Raw genomic sequence first — 20,339 nt, 5'->3', positions numbered from 1 at the left:
AAGTTTTCAGTCGAGAATAAGTGTTTGTGTGTGTGCGTGTGTATAGGCCAGGCTATGTGTGTTTAGTACATGCGCCATATTCCTGACCTCTGATCACACAAAGTATTTTAATCCAATCAGCTTCGTTTTCACATGACTGTCACACACTCGCTGCTGCCATGGCAACCTGCAGAGGAAGGAGACAAAGTATTCAACTCAGAATGAGCCGTGTTGTCCTCTTTTAATCACTGTGACTTTAACCCACACATTTACAATCACACATGTGAGATTTTACACTTTACACATGTGTCACCATGTTTCCTCTCTAGTTTTTGGGAGGTCAGACATGTATATTATATATATATCTTTCTAAAGAACACAAACATTCAAGCATTGATTTCTGCTTTTACAGGCTTAATGTGAACTGGAAAATTACAAAGTTATGTATTTGTCAGAACTTGTTTGTGGTCAGAAACATACAAAACACATTGTTGTGTCTGAATTGAAAAGAAAAATATGATTAAATGTTATGCAGAGCGATGATTTACAGAGGGGCCGCAGTGTCTTCCTGTCCATTTGATTATGTTTAGGGTATAGTCAATTCTACATGAAGTGTGATTATATGAGACGCTTTGACACCACTGATAAAAAAGCTGTCGGACTGTGTACTGGCAAAGGTTAGCAAAGTTTGAGTTTAGAAAATTGTGATGAACAACATGACAGAAACTGACAAAAGACAAGCCGTATCGACATTTATGCAAAGATGTTGTCAAAGTGATAAATGTAGTAGTTACCAGTTCATTAAGTACAGTACTTGCACACCAACATCTTATTGCCTTTTGACTTGATTCTTGAAAAAAGAAGAAGAAGAAGAAGAGGAAGAGGAAGATTACTTTGAACACCTCTGGAGTCATCAACCATTTCCTCTGAGAGGTGAAAAGGTTAGCCTGTGCCCTGTGGTCTGGTGTTGGCACCCTACTATCTGTCTCGCTTCTCATTTTTGTCTGTGACATTTCCTGTTGTACCTCAAGTTGAACATTCAGTCTCGGTGAAGGTACACTACTCCATGCTTTTGCAGTCGAATAGAATTAAACATACTCTTTATTAATGTGCTTTTAGATGTGAATAAGACAATTCTCTCTGTATGTCTAACTTTCTTCGCCCAAAACACTGTCGTTTACATTTTCATATCCTTGAAATCCTCCACCAGGATGTCGACCTCAGCACAACACCAGACAGCCAGTAGAAAAGCAAGTTCAGGAAGATTTTGAGCCTCGTGTTTCCAGTCGGGTCAGTGTAACAATAGGAAAAGCACGCCACCTGCTGCTACAAAGAGGAATTGCTGCATCTTTTATAACAAATACCAACGAGCGACTCACAGTGGTGTAATGGTCTAATGACCAACACGATCACTTGTGCCGTCCAAAAACAAACATTGGAAGGTGTAAGTGTATGTGTGAATGCCTATTTTTGTCCTTTAATCAACTGGTGATTTGTCCAGCTTGGAGCAAAGCAGCATAAAAGAATGACTGCTATAGATTACAGGACTGTTTTTTTTTTCTTAATATTTGAACATTTTGTACCTTAACATAACAGTGATTCCAGGTGGTTGTGGCCTTTTACACGGAAACCTTCGAGTGATTAGGATGACCAAGCTTCACACTCCTAATTCTTTCTTTTTTCTGCTTTTTGACTTAACTGTTTATTTTGTAAATTTAACTAAGTCTCTGTCTCTGTTAATCTCTGCTGGAGGGTCTATATTTACTGAAAAAGGAAGCTGGGCTTTCTGTTATCAGGCTTCTTTTACGTGGAACCAGTTCCCAGTTTAACTTCGGTATTTTAAACATAATCTCTACCTTTAAGATCAGACTCAAAACATTTGAAGGCTTATAGTTAAAGATGCCATCAGTTCTGACAGGTGCGAGGTCTGTGTTCCTTATTTTCCTATACTCTCCATACGATTATATGTTATCGTCACATGTCAATGATATTATGTGCCTACCTCTTGTCTTTGTATTTACTGCCTCGTTGAAGTCTGCAGTGTGTTTATTGTTTTCTGATTTATTTGCTGCCGTATCTGTCGAAATGTGGTCTTTCTTCATACCCTATAACACCTGCCAGCACAAACCTGAGCTTGTAAAGGTTTATTAACAGTAAAAAGGCATTATCTCTTTCCATTGCCACCAATAGTTCCTGTGGGATTGTTATGATCTTCACTGGACTCTTAATGCAAGATTTCCATGATATGGGACTGTTGTGATGGGCACTTCCTGAATAAGGCCAAATTGAAAACATTAATAAACTGTAGTTTTATTTCTGAGTGTGATGATAAAATAGAAAATGTTTGTAGTCTTGCAAATGTGTTCTCAGACTGAAGAGCCCAATTTGAGATATGCTGACCACATACACAAATAATAAGAGATGGTGAGCTGAGGTACCTCTGACAATAAGAAAGCTGGGTTTTTTTTCTGTGCAAATTATTTTATTCAGATAGCAGACAGAACAGAAACAAAAAGGGGGTGATGTGTTAACCAACTGAGGGCCGGCCTCTAACCACTGTGACCCTCGGCGTGAATCAACATTTGAATGTAGTCCACACTTCTGTAAACTTTCACACCAGATAAAAGGATGAAGGACAAAACGGGGCGTTCCGTCCATCTGTATTTAACTGGCTGCAGAAACGTGCCGGCCCACCAAGCCACTGTGCAAGAGCATGGATACACTGTTGTGATGGGGTGAAAAGTTAAAACAGTCTCACACCAGATAACAGCATTCTCTGTCCCCAAAATGCACACATGCATAAAGATCAAACATTCTGAATAATTCAGCCATTCATTTAAAAAAAAAAAACCATATTATAAACCGATTAATCTCCTAATGTGTTGAATGGACTAACTGACACAGCGGAATCTTTTGCAAGAAAAGGCTAAAATGTAAGTTCATGTTGAATGAAATAAATGAGGCTCGTCTGGTGATCTCAGTAAATATTTTACAATTACTTTACAGAACCACTGAGATCCATTAATGGCAAAAGATGTGTTGAATCAGGCGAAAAAGAATTTACACGGCTTCCCTTAGATTATTAGAAAACGTATACTGAAATCATTTCTGTGTACCGGAGCATGTGTGTGTGGGGGGTTATCAGTTATTTCCACTCATAAAATACAAATGAAAATGTTTCAGCCATTTGCTAAATTTCAATATCCTCCAATAGAAACAGAATATAAAAAAAAAAATCATAATTTCATTAAATACTCTTGAGACTTAAAATATTTTTCATGCATGTGGAGTAAATCAAAACTATATGCAAATATCACCAATTGGGGGGGAAAAAAAACTTTTGCAAATGTAAACTTTTCCATTGTATTAAGATGCTCCTTTATATACTGATATACTGTTTGTTGTAGTGTGAATATTATGGTAAAAGCACAGCAATATCCATGTGATGAGTTCAGGGTAAATAAAGTACTGTACATCGTTTTGTTTTTCAGTATTATGAGATGCTATACAGGATTAAATCAGCCACCCTCGTTACAGTACAGCTTTAGAAACTCAAAAAACATGAAACTTATTACTTTGATAATTTTTGCCTTCATGCGCTCAAATCACCCTTGGAAAAAAAAGAAAAAACGAAAAGAAATCAACAACAAACAAATGCTCACACATACATTCACTCATATCTTATCCAATCCAGGGCAACATACCTTTTTTTTCTCTTTAACAAACTTAGTTATTATGACATTTGTGTTCAGGTCACACATCCTTGGACAGAGAACAACAAAAGGAGTGGTGGTACGTCAGTAAAGTCTCACTCTAAAAAGGAGGGATCCTGTTATGAGTTGAGGGGGTGACTTGCTTTTCTTCGCATCTGGTTCTTCGCTTTCACTCCCCGACGTCTCTTCTGCTTCGTCCCCCGTTCAGAGCCACCAGAAGCGCACGTAGACAATGAGCATGATGAAAAAGACACCACCGGCGGCCAGCTTGGCGTAGGTGGAGCGGGTATTCAGATACTTGGCGTCGCTCCTGTACTTTTTTGACAGGCTGGACAAGTTGCTGGCCTTGGAGTCCAGTGCTTACGAGGAGAAGAGACCAGATGAAGGAGGCGTTCCAAAACAACCAGGTACGGAGGGGACGAGAGAGAAGACAGACATAAACATTAAGTCAATCATCAAAATACAGAAAAAAAATACACGTTTCAACAGTTTGTCAAGTCCAATTACTTTTGCACTTAATCCAACATACAAAACAAGCGTTTTTTCAAATATTATGAAAATGGGTCTCCGCTTTATTTTAACTCGTGAACTTGTCAAAATGACTTTCTCCCCATTGTATTCCAATTTATTCAGAAGCCCCCCCTGAGGTGAACAGGCCTGTGCAGGCAAAAAGCAGCATAAAGCCTACCAGAGAGAGTCTCTCCTCTCTGCAGCACCTCTTCTATGTTAGCGACCATGATCCTCTGGACGTCCTGGAGCTCTGTGTTGATGCTGCCGAGGTTCCTTCTTGCTCGGCTGTCAATGTAGGATTTTTTGGTTTTTTGAATGTAAGTGTCTAAAGAGAGAGAAAGAGAGAGAAATAGAAATGTTATCCTGATCAAAAGCAGCCGGTGTATTCTTTCAACTCTTCCGACACTCGAGACTCATTTTCCTCACCAAATTCGATGAAGGAGTAGGGGCGCGACACGGTCGGGACCTTCTTTCCATGCTGCTCATGAAACTCTGCCTGCAGGTCTTCGAGGTAAGCGAAGGCGAGCTTCTTGGGGAAGCTGGCTTCACAGAGCACAAGGTAGCACACTCCCTTCTCTATACAGTAGCTGCAAAGAAACCACACACACACACAAACGTGAGGCCGAATTTGAACTGAAGCACACAAAGGATGTTTAAAAAAATAAAAAAATAAAAAAATGAATGAGTTTGACCACATTTTGTGTGAAGGCGACGTTTGGCAGCGAATCTGGATTCTTCTGCAATGGCCGCCTGCCGCATACTCACTGAAATGCCATTGACCCTGCCTCTAAAGTGCAGCGTGTGGGACTTTGGTCATTGAGCTTCCTGAAGAGCTGCTTCGCCTGACTCTGATACTGCTGGAGATCTCGACCCAACTACAGAGACAACAGAAAGCAGTGGTTATCTCACGGAAACCTCTCACAGGAAACGCAGCCTTTCTATCGGGGCAAGAAATCAACTTTTGTGTGAACTTTGACGAGGCTCAAAAGACATAATTTAGACAATATTTCACTATTTTCTTTCCTTGATGCTGTTAATTTCTTGCCCGATAATATCAGCTGAAGATAAAATGTACATCAATGGGTTCAGACATACAGCTGTGTGACACTGAAGCAGGGATATAAGGGATTTTTTTTCATTTTTCCTTAAAACAGCCACTCTGGATCATGAGCGCTATTTCATTGTATTGTGATGGAGGCTCAAACAGATGAATGACATGATATCGACAGCACGACTGAGGCGTTACAGAAATACGCATGGTGTTAAATGCACAGAGCAAAGACACAACAAACCTTTTCACTTCCCTTTTTGAAAGCAAATAAGAGAGTGCAGGAGAGATGTTAGTCCTGTGAAGTCACGCTCAAATGCAAATAAAACAACTTTTATTCTAAAAACAACAGTTTCATACACTGTGGTAAGCTTCTTCTTCTTTTTTTTTTTTTTTAACCAGAAAGAAAAATTTTAACTGAAGACTGAAGTCAGTCATATCCTCATCCTGATGTTCTACACAACTATTGCTTTATAAAAAAAGTATTCACATTTTGTTTAGTCTTCTGTTATTTGGCTGTAGGTGATGCAGATGCAAAGGTCACACATTATAGGACAAACTGACACAGTGATAGGCCACTTGAATAGCGTAAATACTACAAAAAGGGGTTTATTGCCAAAGTCAGGGAAACTGTCAGAAGCATAGAGACTTTTATTCTAAATCAAGGTTGGCATGTGGCCATGAGGTCCAAACAGCACACAAAGGAGTCCTACCCGGCCAGCAGGATGACTTTGCAAAATGTAAGAATGACAAAGAGGACATTAACAACAAATTGCCTTTTAAATATAATCAAAAAACATACTCATTATGTATGAATAAATTAGAAATCCTGTGTTTTGAGAAACAATAGGTTCCCATTGATCATAAACATGTGCAAAACGTGCATTAAATGTGACATTTCTCATGATATACTTATAATCTTTGTGCACTCAGGCAAATTATGGAAGGTGTTTTAATTGCTTGTTAAATTGGCTGTCATTTTACCGGTCCAAACTAGAAGAAGAAGAGTGATTAAGGTATGAGACTTTAACCTCACAGGCCACCCACGGGAAAAACAAAGCCACACAGATTATCTTCCTGTTAAGAATTCAAGTCATCCGTTTATCATATCTGATCACTCCTGTAGTTGTGCGAAAACAGTTGCTGGAATCTCCAGATTTGAGACAATCTGAGAATGTGTAAAGAAGTCGAGAAATGTTTTGGGTTTTTTATTTCCTAATGTCTGAGAATATCCTAAACAACAGTGCAGGTGGGACATTTTCATAGTCCATGTATTTAACTGAATGCAAGGGTTAATTTGCCAATCCCATCCGTGCAACTATGAGGAGGACTTGTAAACAGTGAAAAGAAGGAAAAAAAAGATGCTTTCGAGTGTAGCTTTCTGTCCAGTTACATCAACACCCGCTAATCATTAGTTGACTTTGCCTGGGAATTAGTCATTGGGTTGTTGATCTCGATCGAATTGTGGCCCTATTTCAATTTAGATTACAGTGACAAATAGTGCAGATAAAGCTGCTTTTTTTTATGGATTTATAGTCAACGGGGGCCTGCAACAGAGCTGGATAATTTCACAACAATGCGGATCGAGTTAAAAGATCCGATCGTCTTCTTTGGTAAATTATAATACTAATAATAATAAAAAGGGCTGGATGTGTTTAATGCTACCGCGGGCCTGCTCGGGAAAGCCTCCACGTATCACAAGAGTCTGACAGGTTAACTTTGCTGATGGAAGGTCTGGGGGTCCTCCAGGGTCCACATCTGGAAGGACGCTCGCGCCGCCAGGGTGTCTCATCCAGCTGCTCACTAACGTGTCCCTTCAGCTTTTGTACAACTCCAACATCTGTTTGATTTTTTTTTTTAGCTATAGTCACTGTGTAGTTTAGACAAGCTACCGACCGACCACAGGGGCTCCCGTCACGGCTAAAAGCGTTCACCTGCTCGTCCTCCTGCATGGACGCGGCCAGCGGCAGTCCGTCGGCCAGCCGAGCGATCATCGTCAGCAGCACCATCTCTGCGAGACCCCGCTGTCGTTTCGCCCCGCGGATCGTTGAGGAACCAGAGACCGTCGGTCTTGTAATCCGACAACACCGCAAGCACTTGACGAGCTGAGCTGGACGGAAACCACACGGCTTTGTGTGTCACACCTAAATCCTTCCGGCTGGCAGAGAGGACGACTGTTAAAGAAGAAACGTTCCGCATGACGTCGACGTTACTCGACCTTATTCTGATCGTTTGATTTCCTTTGTTTAAGTTAAAAAAGACAAAAAATAAAAAAATAAACAACATAATTTACATTAACAGAAACGTTGATCCCGTTGATATTGAGGCAAAAAAAATAAAGACAACGTGCAGATGACGTTGCTTGATTTGAGTCAGTGACCACGTCAGCGATGCTGAAACTGTGGTGCCACAGCGCCCTCTAATGGTATGTGGAGGAAAACCCTAAACATTTCTTGAAAACTAAACTGAAAAACTAAACAGAATGAAATAAATGACAATTGAATAATCAAAAGACTTACAATACAAATATACATAGAAAATATTTAATGCATTTTTAGTATTATTTTAAGTATTATTTTCCCTTGTTTTCTGTCTACATATCTGCCTGTTATCAGTCCTGTTCATGCATCCAGCATGTGCATACTGGCATGATTAAGACTTGACATGTGTGTGAAACAAAAAGCAAATGTTTATTAAGTGCCTGTTTGTTTTGCACAATATGGCCATGGTGTGTTAGCAAAATCATAATCATATGCACTTGTAAATTGTGAATAGGCAGTTGGTAAACTCACCTCCACATAATGTCTAAGCTCAGGATTCACTGGCCTTCATCATGTTCCTATTTTCTTATTACATAACCATTGCCCGTTCATGCTTTATTGTGTTTTGTCACAGATCACTGGTGAAACCCCAATGCGGACTCGAACACAGAGCTAAAACTTAAAAAATCTAAAGTTTATTTTCAAAGACAGGTTCAACACAAACTAACTGAAGGTATGGAGAAAGGGTAATCGTTTTTTCAAAACATAAAAAAGCACAGAAAAGGTCAGGAGGAGAAATGTGGCATGTCTAGACACAAGTGTACAAAGTTGATCTGACAACAAACATATGAGGGAACAGGGTGTATATAATATGGGGAGGGGAAGATACAGGTGAATCTACAGAGCCATATTGAGGAAAGGCAGACAGGAAGACAAGTGAGTCTCAACATAAAAAAAACAGGAAGACACCGAAGGACACAGAACCAAACATCAAAATGAGTCACAAATGCATGGAGTGTAGGTGTAAACAGCAGACAGCAGGGAGTAGCGTTGCTCACTCTAAGAAGTCCAACAAGCAATTTCTTTCAATATATGGTGAATGAGAAGGTTCTGAGATATTATGTCAAGCTCTATTCCCTCTATATAATATGCACATGCATTGTATGTTAATACCAATCTTTTACATAGAGGCTCAGTTCATTCAGGTGCTAAAAAGATAAACCAGCAGAGTTGGGAAGACGATCATCACAGCTCTTCATGATCCAATCATTATTTTCCTTTTTTTTTATGCCATGTTCTTTATAACTGTTACCTGAACCATCGCATTTTCCTCATGAGGTCAAATACTTTCCTATATCGTATTTCTTCTGGTTTGCACCTCAGTCTCCATCTGTTCACATGGCGCCACTCCAGTTCCAGGCTCATATGGCAGGAATTCAGGTTCAGTGACAATAAAGTCAGTGACACCAAAGTGAGGAAAACGGGGGCCTGACAATGTACAAGTCTAAAATATTCATATTCCGGGGTCGAACGTGATACTGAGACGCAGAAGGCTGTGTTGTGCCTCTTCATTTCTCATCAGGGTTTGGATGATTGTTTCACTTCTTCCTATTGTTCCCGAGACGACAAGAGCCTGACTTCACATTTCCACTCTCTTTGTCTCACAGTTTTTTGGTATTCATTAGTTTTTCTTCACTAGGTTGGGATGAATTGCCACTTCAGCTCTGCTTTGGTTTTGTCATGCCCCCATTTTTCCTTTGCCTATACTCAATTCTAATTTTCAGAATAAACAAATTGCCATAGTTGTTGGCAACGGTTTTCTAAACTACATCCCGGGCTGTTGTATCCAAATGACAGTATTGGGGCCAATATTGTCCTGTAGCCTACATACTGCTGGCTGTCCTGCTCTGAGCCTTTCAGTAACTATAACCTGAACCTTTAGTCACTGCTAAGTCGTAAAACCACATTTACTTCAATAAGTGTAAACATAATGTGCTCTGACAGCTTGCTAAATGGAGAAAAAAAATGTATGCAAATCTCCATTTATCTGGCTGCTGTGGTAGCTTTGTATTATATCATGCCAGCATTTTGAAAATTGTGCAGAAAATACATGTAGGACACAAATATTTGCCAGCAGATTCTGAGTGCAGTTCATATGATCAAATAGTCAAATGGATGAAAATCAAGGAAAAGCTGGTTTGGGGGCAATAATCAATGAATACAATGTTTTTGGACCAACCAGACCCACGTGAAAGTGTTAATAAACTGTATAATATGACCCCTTTAAGATACAGACAACTGATGTGTCTGGCCTTCACTACACCTGATCCAGACTCCCTAGGTGCACAAAACATGTCTTATTATATGTTACATAACAACCATCAGAGATGTAGCCTGCGTTTGTGAAAACAGTACAAAGTTAATCCATATGAGACAGTTGTTGAATCCTAAAATTATTTACGTCCATCTCCGTGGGTGGCATGTCTTTTCACAAACGTGAGCTTGTTTTTGCACATTTGTTTGAATGTTTAATGATGTGTGAAACAATAAAATAATCCATTGAACAAGAGGATGACATCATTTTTAAATAAACACCAAAGACATGGGAGGATCAAAATGAATTACTGTTCGTGCTTAACAGGGACAATGGCACAATTTTTATGTAATCTGCAAGCTCGTAAATTCAAACACAAACAAGTTTGTTAGCCATTTAATATAAAATTGAGTATATTTTATTGTCATAAAAAACAAGTATCAGATACACAATACATCAGTGTTGTGAAGCCAAAAAAACAAACCCTAAATCTATTTTTATTAGTGAATACAGTGAGACAGCAGGGGGAACGTTTCCAACGTTAATCACTCAATGCACATTTAAGACATTTCCATCTTGATCGCACACCATCAAGTCATTTTACAGTTTTTAATATTATACCTACTCTTGCCCTCCACACACACACTTTTATTTCCCTTGTTCACCTTCAAATTAAGAGAATTAAACCACGAACTAAAGATTTTGAAAAGAAGCTCTACTTTCTAAACACAGAATAACATGAACACGTGTAGCTCAGAATATGTGAGTGGTGACAGATAGTCTTCAAACCTTCAAGTTAGACTGGTTCAAATATCAAAGAAATGTTGACCCTTGCAATTACGAGTCAAGGCATCCAACAATTCTCAACTGCAATGATGGAGTAAAGCTATGATATTCCTCCCTCGCATTATTCAAATAACATACCCTGCAGTACAATTAAATTTTACATGAGACTTCTCTTTAAAAACAAAAAAAGGAGTGTGCTTAAATGAAAGGAGTCATGGCTTTTCACAGAATGTAAAAAAAAAAAAGGTCATAAAGACATTTTAGAATATCTCCAACCAAAAGAGGTAAAGGAAACAAAAAAAAAAGAATGTAGAGGAATGAAATTAGAACATTTGAGATTAAAATAACTCGCATAAGGATGATTTTCATTGCAGCCTGATACAATCACACGTTGACAGAAAAATGTGCCAAAGTAAAAAAAAAAAAAAAAGAAATTCTGGTAATAATTTTGGTTTGATTTTGTAGGTATAACTATAATCTCTATCCAACTGAGCACCTGGAGTATGATGGGCTAAGACAATTTAACTTAACTCTAATGGAAAATTAGAGTCGATCCATCGTCTGCGCAATTTAATTTGCTGTGCAAAGTGTAAACGTGCGACGCAGAATAGCCGGTGTAGCTGTACAACGCGACACAACTGGCAAGTGGATCCATGATTGGTGCTTGTCTAAAGCCTTAATGCAGGCATAGGGTGAATGCCAAGTCGAGAGATTTTGAGGCCTCAAAACTCTGCCGTGAGCGCGTGCAACATTATTGAAATATGCTGATGTATTTCTGTTTAATGGACTGAGCGTGAGCAGAGCTGCAAGGCTCCACTGGCAGGCGAGGAGGTCCCAAACCTATGCCTGATATCTCAGACATCAACTGCTTGTTGACTCCGACATCAAAGCCTACCGAAGACAGAAAAAGAACATTTCAGAAATGTCAAAACAATGTTTAACTCCGACATGATTTGGAAGCAGTGGGACTTCACCACTCACCGATCTTTATCGCATAACTCAGAAGCTCTTGCAGCTTAAACTGTTTGGACAAAAATAAACAAAAATGTAAATATGACTCCGATTAAATGCATAAGAGACGTTGAGACGAGCAAGTAAATAAGTTGTACCTGTATTGCCTTGGCTTGGGCAAGATCACCACTCTCAAACGCAGACATGACGTCCTTGACATGACGTCCTACATAGTTATATGTGCTGCGGAAGACAATTGCATAACATGAAAAGCTATTCAGCAAAGCTGGGGAGAAAAAAAAAAAAAAAAAAGACTGAACATGATTGCAATATTGCATACAGACCTTCCAACTGCTCCATTGGCTCCAAGAACCAGAGCAGACAGCAGTTGCTGTGGTAAGATGAAGGAAAAAAAGGATGACTTTTTGAGTTTCCAGGCATCATGTTGCAACATAGACAAGCAATTGTTGACAACCGGTAAAGACTGACCTCGTCGACGCCGTACAGGAGAGACCAGGAAGGCTTACTGTAGTTGACACACAAGCCAAAGTCCATCAGGTCGTTCCCAGAGAACTTCACGCCTCTGAATGAGGGAATGAGCTCCTCTATACCTTCCATGACGTCTCTGGCTGGAACTTAACAAAAGAAAAAAAAAAAAGGCATAATCTCAAGTCAGTTCTACAAAATAGAGGCAAATAGTTTCAAACCGTCGTGTCAATGTTGGATTCTGAAGTGACACTCACTGTTAACGCCAGTAAAGGCTGGAAGATGATAGAAATAAAAGGGCAGATTTGGAGCAACCGAAGCTACTTCCTGGAGAAAGGTTCTCAAAGTATCTGCAGAAAGGATGGAAAAGTGAAGCATTTTCAAAATGCTTGAACAGCTTTCACAGGTACAGTGCCGATTTCCCATTGTCACTAGATAAGTAGATCATAGGCGGCAACATGGGGCGCGTTCACACTGCAGGGAAATGCCACCCAATTCCGATTTCCTGCTCACAATTGACCCACATCCGACCCGTTTCGTGGGACGTTGCAATTCTGTTTGCACACCAGAGCCAGGCCTCGATCATATGTGGTACCGATTCTGAACGACCCGGTCGCAGATATGCGACCAACGTCAGGAATAAGTGCCGGAGGAAGTCGGATCTGCCAAAGTGTTAAAAGCTGTGCTCCCTTTCTTTTTCCGCCCTTTGCCGGCTCCTATTACACAATCACTTGGAAATGGATCCACATGCGCTGACCGGTGTCATATCCAGAGTCGACATCAGCACACTTGGCGTGTCGTCACATGAATATACACGCACTGGCCTGTGTTGCAAGATTGGGTGGATTCCTCTTCTCTAATGTACACTGCACTTAAACACTGGTCATAACGCGCACACACACACACACACACACACACACACACACACACACACACACACACACACACACACACACACACACACACACACACACACACACACACACACACACACACACACACACACACACACACACACACACACACACACACACACACACACACACACAGGAAAAAAATAAACTTCCTCATAAGGAAAACAGACACGTTCACACCTCCACTTCCCATAATGCATTGTCATTTAAGGAGACATGTCAAGCTGGCAATAGTGCTTATGACATGTTATTTATTAGACATATAATACTTTTGGCATAATTTCTTTCTTTCTACAGAGGTTGAGATATGGGCTAGTTTTATGCTTGTTTGGGCTGGAAACAGAGTCACAATCTGGCAACCCTGGCACCGACCAACATGGCATCCATATTTAGTTTTGTATATGGCGTGATCGGCGTGAATGATCACGCACAAAATAAATAAATAAATAAATCGTATCTCAGCAACAAAGTCAGAACTGAGCATCAAGAGCTGCAGTGTGAACATAGTAAACACACCTTATCAATTGACAATACAAAAAATAAAAACCCTCCGACAGGAACAACAACACACCTGCAGACTTGGGTTTGAAGAAGGAAGGGCTAATGACTGCAATCCCATCAACACCAATTGCAGCCGCATGGCGAGCCTGAAAGGAAAATTAATAGTGCGGAGGCTTCATTGTAAAGTTCACTCCGAAGAAGGGTTTTGCTCGACAACACAAAAAAAAAAACTACCTCGGGCAGCACGTTTTTATAACCTTCAACTGAACAAGGCTGTAAACCAGGTCTCTCACTGAATAAAGGCACGCGTACTTGATTTAGACTGGAAATATCACTTCTGCATGCCTGAAAGTATATCTATTCACACTCGCAAAAAACAAAAAGTTTAAACTGCTTCACGACAACAAGGACTCATTAGAAAACACGCCTATAAAAAGGTGCGACATAACTCACCAGTTCTTGGGAGTCTTTAACGCTCATGCACCCGACATGCACAATCACCTGCTCCAACCTGAAGAACGACATGACAAGACTTATCGATACGGTATTTCAATCTTAAACTACACGAGAACTTATGCGACTTACTTGCCGTGGGCCCTCAGGCGCCATTCCTCTGCTAGTTGCTTCCTCTCGTCAAGAGACAGAGACATGCTCTCGCCAGTCGTGCCATTCACTGGAAGCAAATTGAAGTTTTCTTATCGACACTGAATTTGGTGAGAAAAGGTTCAACCGATTTTTTAAAAAAAAAGAAAAAAAACTTCTCCAAAACATTTAATCACAGACAGAGAGACAGAAGTTGATAGTCAAAAGGTAACGGTTATGAGCGGCACCTCAACAGATAAGAGAGACATCAGAATTAAACTACCTTTTTATGCGACAAATTTTTAAAAGAATAATAAAAACAAGGCTTAAGCAGGACTGAATGACAATGAAAAAAAGAAAAGAAAAAAACAGCATCAAAAACAAAAAAAAAGGAACATGAAAACACGATAGGGTCTATAAATCAGCACAAAAAATCAACTGCTGATTAAAAACACACAGATACGAGAACAGAAATAAATCAGTGGACAAAGCATAAGAATGAAAGTATATCTGGTTCAATGCGACGAGATGAGGTGTGAGAAATGGTGTTTGGCAGTTCTCACTCTGTGAAAATGAGTAAAGAAGCCGTTGGAATCCAAGACGGAAAGTTCAACCTAACCGATATTCAAATAGATCTTATTTCTGTGAAGCGATAAGAATAAACTTAATCAACCAGCTGTTCCAATAACTCTGCTAGACTGTCGTTAAATGGAGATTTGTATTATCAGCACTGAAATTACGAAATCTTAATGACATTTACTTTATATCTTAGTGACATGGTGAAAATAGTGGGGCAAGTGTCAAAGCAAAGCGTGTCAGTTTTTAAACGTCTACATTAAATGCTGCAAAATTAAACAATTTTTTACAAAATATATATGAATCCTGTATGAACAACACAGTCACAAGAAGCACAGATAAGAAAGAAAAAAATGAACTTTCAGGCTCAGGGTGAGAGATTTTGGACAAAAGAAGGATGACAAACACAAAAAACATCTGATATGATACATGTGCTGCAGCGCTGACACCACAAACTCCGTCTTCTCTCTTTTTTTACCCCCCCAAACTGTTACGGAAAAAGAACTGCGGTTTAGAAACTGTAGACCTCAGAATGGTTAAGTTAAGGTTCTGCTTTAAAACTCTGGCTGGATGAAAGTAGTTTCAATGTAGTGTAAAAGAAATTCATCAGTATAGAATAAAGGACAGGAGTCATATAATTAAACCAGCACTGTGTAACGACAGTCTGCATAGAAAGGACTGGTATCAAATAAGAGGACGTACATTTATTTATTTATTTTTACAAAAGATGTGAAAAATGAATTTTGGGAAGAATTTTAATACCCAGGGTCTTGATTGTAGTATGTGAATATACATAATTTTGAACAAACACAACAAAGTCAAGGGAGTGTGCACTACATGAGGCCTTCTTTATCTTGATAATCACTTTTAGTGACCGTGTGACAATCATCATGCATTTATTTGTATAACTTTGTGACTTACTGAAGATAATTTGATGAATGGTTTTCACTCATCTCTCTGAACTCATGAACAAAACTCAAGTACAAGTAAAAGTACTGTAATTGGGGAAAATAAACAACAACAACCAAGGAACAGTACTAAAGACTAACTGTTACTTTTTAAACCTCACTGAAGTTCATTATCTGTAGCAGGGATTCGATTTAATTCACCTGTATAAAGAGTCTCCATTCAAAGCACAGAAAAACAACAATACATAAATTTTGTTGATTTGTTAATAAAAATACAAATGCAGAAAACCACCACCAATAAATGCAGTATTGTGAGTATGTGCAGTTCTTTCCTCCCTCTCTTGTGCATCATTGCAACGGGAAGAGTTTATACTCTCCAACAACTGATCACTAAAGTGTAATATCCAAGTGACATTCAAACCAAAACCACATGTCTGGGTTGATACGAGGAGGGTGATAGTGGAGTGTCATGTCAGTTGTACTTCTAAAGAAACACGGTGAATCATGGAATATTAATCATGGCTGTTGATTCAAGGTGGAACACAGACACACATACACACAAAAAGGGGGAGAAGAAAATCCACTTGAAAACTTACCAAATACGTTTTTTACACCTTGTTTCTCTCTCAAGTAGTCAATATAAGGTCCAATCACTGGGAGGTTGATTTCACTGTTTTGACAAAATAGGGAGAATGTAGGCCCACACATTGAGCACAAAACGAGCAAACAGGTTGCAGTACTCCAGGTGGACGGTGTGTGTGAGAGTGTGTGTGTGAGCCACATTAATCAGATTTCTCAACACACACTCCTCAACTTTTAACTCCTTACGGGGTAAAGTGGCAGTTTCGTAACGTATACACTCACACTCCAGGCTCCACAAATCATTTCTGGACTCGCGGATCAGAAATCAAAGAGGATGGCACGAGGATGGCAAAGGAGGATGGCAAACAAAAACAAACAAACAAACAAATAAACAAACAGTCCTCACCCCTGTGGAGTGAACGGCGTGAACGTGGCCGCAACAAGTCCCGTCAGTTTCTGTCCAGCACCAGGAGCCATGGCGAAACACCCCGAATCAACCTGAGACGGGAACATGGAGGTCCGACATGTTCGAAAGAGAGAAAAAGGAGAAGAGAACAGGAAGTGTCAGAAATCATTAACAAAAACGCGACCAAAAGAACCAAACCCCCGTTAATAAGCACCCACTCTATAAAAGTTACATCCTCAGAGTTAATGTACTTAATTTCACTCTTCGTGTATTTTTTTTTATTTTTTTTTGGTTTGTTTGTTTTTGTTTTTGTTTTGTTTAATTGCGAAGTAAGGTAACTAAAAACCTGTTGCGGATGAGAATATAAAACACATAAACCACATATATTGAGGAAGACATTGGTGACAGGAAGGAAGCCGGGACTTACCTGCGAGCGTCCGATGCTTCAATGCGCTCTGCGCGTGACAGACGTCAACCGGAGAGCTCTGAACGCGCAGTGATCGCAGGTTATAACTCTGCTATCTGGACGCCAAACCCCGCATCGACCTGCTATTTGTTAGTATGCCAGTCACGTGAAAACGTGTGCAAGTGTCGAATGACACCCCGTGGACTCATGGGAAATGTAGTTTGAAGGAAAACCCGGAACGTCAACAGTGGAATTTGAGGGGATCCGGATTATCTCGCCAATGTGTGATTCAACCCAGTTACAATTCCGTTTTTATTTCTAGAGCGCCAAATACAATACAGCCATTTCAAGGCATTTTTACAGAGAAACGCCTAAAACAATTCCACATGAGCGAGCATGAGAACTTGACAAGGCTGTACACGTAGTTTCATGCAGGTACATATTAGTCGTTGGGGTGGGGTCGTTATATTGGGGGGGGGTTAAGCAGGTTTTGTTCCAGCCGGATACGTAACAACCACTGGGATTATTATCAAATATAATGTAGACAATATAATGTTATAAAACCACAAATGTGATAACTAATGTAACAAGACACTGAACCTAAAACTGTATTCAATTTAATATGACATTATACGTAAAGGCAGGAAACATACTTTTCTCCTAACATTGTAATGCTTGTATTACATCATAAAGTGAGTCAGTGATTTCATGGTTTCAACTTGAACTTCAACTGCTTCAGTTTGAATAACACAAAATAAAATGAGTTCTAAACGTTTGGACTATTTGTTTATATGTACAGTATATCTTTATGCAGTTTATGGTATATATGTAGGATTGCTGTTGCCCAAGTCATTTATTGTCTTCCGTTCTCTATAATTTGTAATCTATTTCTCCAATTATCAGTACAAAATAATGTGTAAACATTCAACACAGTGAACTCACCTTTAAATTATTTTTAAATCGTTTTACATTATTGACCAGTTATTACATTTTGGGGGTTTTGTTACATTTTCTTAATTACATTGCAGGTTCTGCACTTTTGTTACACTATTGACCATTTATTAAAATATGGGCTTTATTACATTATATTATTTAACAATTTGGATGACATTTTGGGTAATTGGATAACAATTGGGTAAAGAGAAAAAAATGGTAAAAACGGAATAAGGTCAAATGAAAACTCATGGTTGTTTTATCAAAATACAGGTTTTGGAATTACAAGACTGTATTAGAGACAAATCATAGTTAAGAAATAAGAAAAAAACAAAACTGTAACAGGTGGAACTGTTTCAATTCATCACAGAAGGATCGTCCACCATGCTTTCCACACTCAAACTCAATTTATTTTGTTTTAATGAACTGCACCCAAAGGCAGCAGACAAACACGGTTGAGTTTGAGGCGTTGGCGGAGAACTCCCACGCTTTTTGTTGTTTTTGTTTTAATGAACTGCACCCAAAGTCAGCAGACAAACACTGACAGACCCGTGTGTAACAGAGGAGAGAGAGAGAGAGAGAGAGAGAGAGAGAGAGAGAGAGAGAGAGAGAGAGAGAGAGAGAGAGAGAGAGAGAGAGAGAGAGAGAGAGAGAGAGAGAGAGAGAGAGAGAGACAGACAGACAGAGAGACAGAGAGACATAGAGAGAGAGAGAGAGAGCTCAAACTCAAGTCTCGTATTCATCCTCAGGGTTGTTGGGTCCAATCTGACTGTGAGCTAAAGGCGGAGTCCACTCCTGAAACATCACTGGTCAATTGCAGAGAAAACACAGATCAATAATCAATTAATACAACATAAAGATTGTTCATATCATTCTTCACTAACCCCAGTATAAAATACAAAAGTTTGTATTACTGCAAACAAAACAAAAAACTGAAAAGGAATTGATCACTATGATAGCAGTCTGTCATCTTTCTTGAGAAAATAAAGTATAAAGTTATAAACATAAAGAATCAAGGAATTGTAACTATCACCAATTTAAAAGTTGAACCCTGACCTGTGTGACTGCTCAATACACCGAGAAGTAAAAGTAATGTCAAGTACTTGTGAAAGCAGATGGCTTTAAGAAATGGGAAATGGCTGTTGCAAAATAAGAAATGATTCTGAGGACTCAGCGGTACTTCGGCTTCTGTGATTTTCGAAATCAGATGAATTACATAAAGAGTTTAACCACCAAGCTTGATGTAAGTTGGCGATGAAATGGTCATGACCTTGATCATGTAAACTTACCTTGACAGCTGCTTACTGGGAGTCTTGATTGGTGGCTGGGACTCTCTTGGAAAAGGCCTCTCTTTGTTCTTTGTGACTAAATGATTCACATGGCATTGCTGTTTTCTTTAATCCATATTAGAAAGTCAAAATCTCATATAGCAAAAAGTGGGCAGAGCTGTCTAACACCTCCAGTGAGAAAACACTAAAGGCAGAGTAAAACAATTCAAAAACAACAACAAAACAAATACAATAAAGTTTGAAAACAAAGATGAAACAATTGAATACCAAAGCAAATAAATGAATATAATTATTATTTAAGCTGAAGGATGGTGCAATCATCCAGAGGCAGAATGTCAGAGAACAGCTACATACTGGGCGTTGTTAGTTTATATCCAGGGCAAATCTAAGAAACACAGGATTCATGAGAACTGATGACAATCATTCTTGAGATTTAGTTTTGACCCGATTTATAACTCAGCTTCTCCCACAAGGCAGCAGAGGTACGAACATCTCCAAGTGCACAGGTAACAGATGACATGGCGTGAAGATGGAGGTTAAGACTAAAAACTACTGAAAGTATAAGTAATGAATTTATGAAACACAATTTCCTTCTAAATAGTTAGCATAGTGACCTGGATTTACACTTGACCTGTAAAAATGTATGTATGTTTTTGTTTTTTGTTTTTTTTCTTCAAATGTATGCTAGGAAAAGAAAAAAAAGAGTCCAATTTGAACTGTCCAGTTGTGTAACAATATCAGGAAGTGAAAGTATCAGCTCGTTTGATAATGGCAAGCACCAGAATCAAAACAAATGGTCATAATGATTATTCAGCAGGATTTTGGTTACCGTGTACACCGGGCCATATACACAGGCAAGGATGCCACTGGTCATAACAGTTCATCAATGCCTAATGATGAATTGGGTTAGAACTGCCTTCTGGAAACATTTGTTGAGGTCGAGGCGTTGGCGGAGAACTCCCACGTTTTTTGTTTTTTTTTAATAACCTGCACCCAAAGGCAGTAGACAAACGCTGACAGAAGCGTGTGTGACAGAGAGAGAGAGAGAGAGAGAGAGAGAGAGAGAGAGAGAGAGAGAGAGAGAGAGAGAGAGAGAGAGAGAGAGAGAGAGAGAGAGAGAGAGAGAGAGAGAGAGAGCGAGAGAGCGAACAAGCCCCTGATCTTGACTGTCAAGGTAACTCCTCCAATGCGTAG

At 39.4% G+C, this 20,339-nt stretch overlaps 2 protein-coding genes across 2 annotated transcripts; both read right to left on the bottom strand.

Moving 5' to 3' along the window:
- Positions 1-2,450: 2,450 nt before the first annotated feature.
- On the bottom strand, positions 2,451-7,365 carry sec22bb (SEC22 homolog B, vesicle trafficking protein b). The gene is made up of 5 exons (XM_080506428.1): positions 7,185-7,365; positions 4,968-5,077; positions 4,629-4,789; positions 4,381-4,527; positions 2,451-4,051 (listed from the first exon to the last, which is right to left on the bottom strand). Exons 1-5 carry the CDS (start codon positions 7,257-7,259, stop codon positions 3,897-3,899), a joined length of 648 nt encoding a protein of 215 aa, XP_080362554.1. The 5' UTR covers positions 7,260-7,365; the 3' UTR covers positions 2,451-3,896.
- A 2,841-nt stretch (positions 7,366-10,206) lies between these two features.
- Positions 10,207-17,046, bottom strand: npl (N-acetylneuraminate pyruvate lyase (dihydrodipicolinate synthase)). Its single transcript, XM_080506427.1, has 12 exons — positions 16,945-17,046; positions 16,518-16,609; positions 16,126-16,199; positions 14,049-14,136; positions 13,917-13,974; positions 13,534-13,609; positions 12,306-12,398; positions 12,052-12,197; positions 11,907-11,953; positions 11,721-11,805; positions 11,593-11,632; positions 10,207-11,502 (listed from the first exon to the last, which is right to left on the bottom strand). The coding sequence occupies exons 2-12, from the start codon at positions 16,586-16,588 to the stop codon at positions 11,363-11,365; spliced, it is 918 nt and encodes a 305-aa protein (XP_080362553.1). The 5' UTR covers positions 16,589-16,609; positions 16,945-17,046; the 3' UTR covers positions 10,207-11,362.
- Positions 17,047-20,339: the final 3,293 nt, after the last annotated feature.

Source organism: Blennius ocellaris (assembly GCF_963422515.1).
Source record: "Blennius ocellaris genome assembly, chromosome: 12".
In the NCBI taxonomy this organism is placed as follows: domain Eukaryota; kingdom Metazoa; phylum Chordata; class Actinopteri; order Blenniiformes; family Blenniidae; genus Blennius; species Blennius ocellaris.
This window is presented reverse-complemented; position numbering and strand designations above follow the sequence as displayed.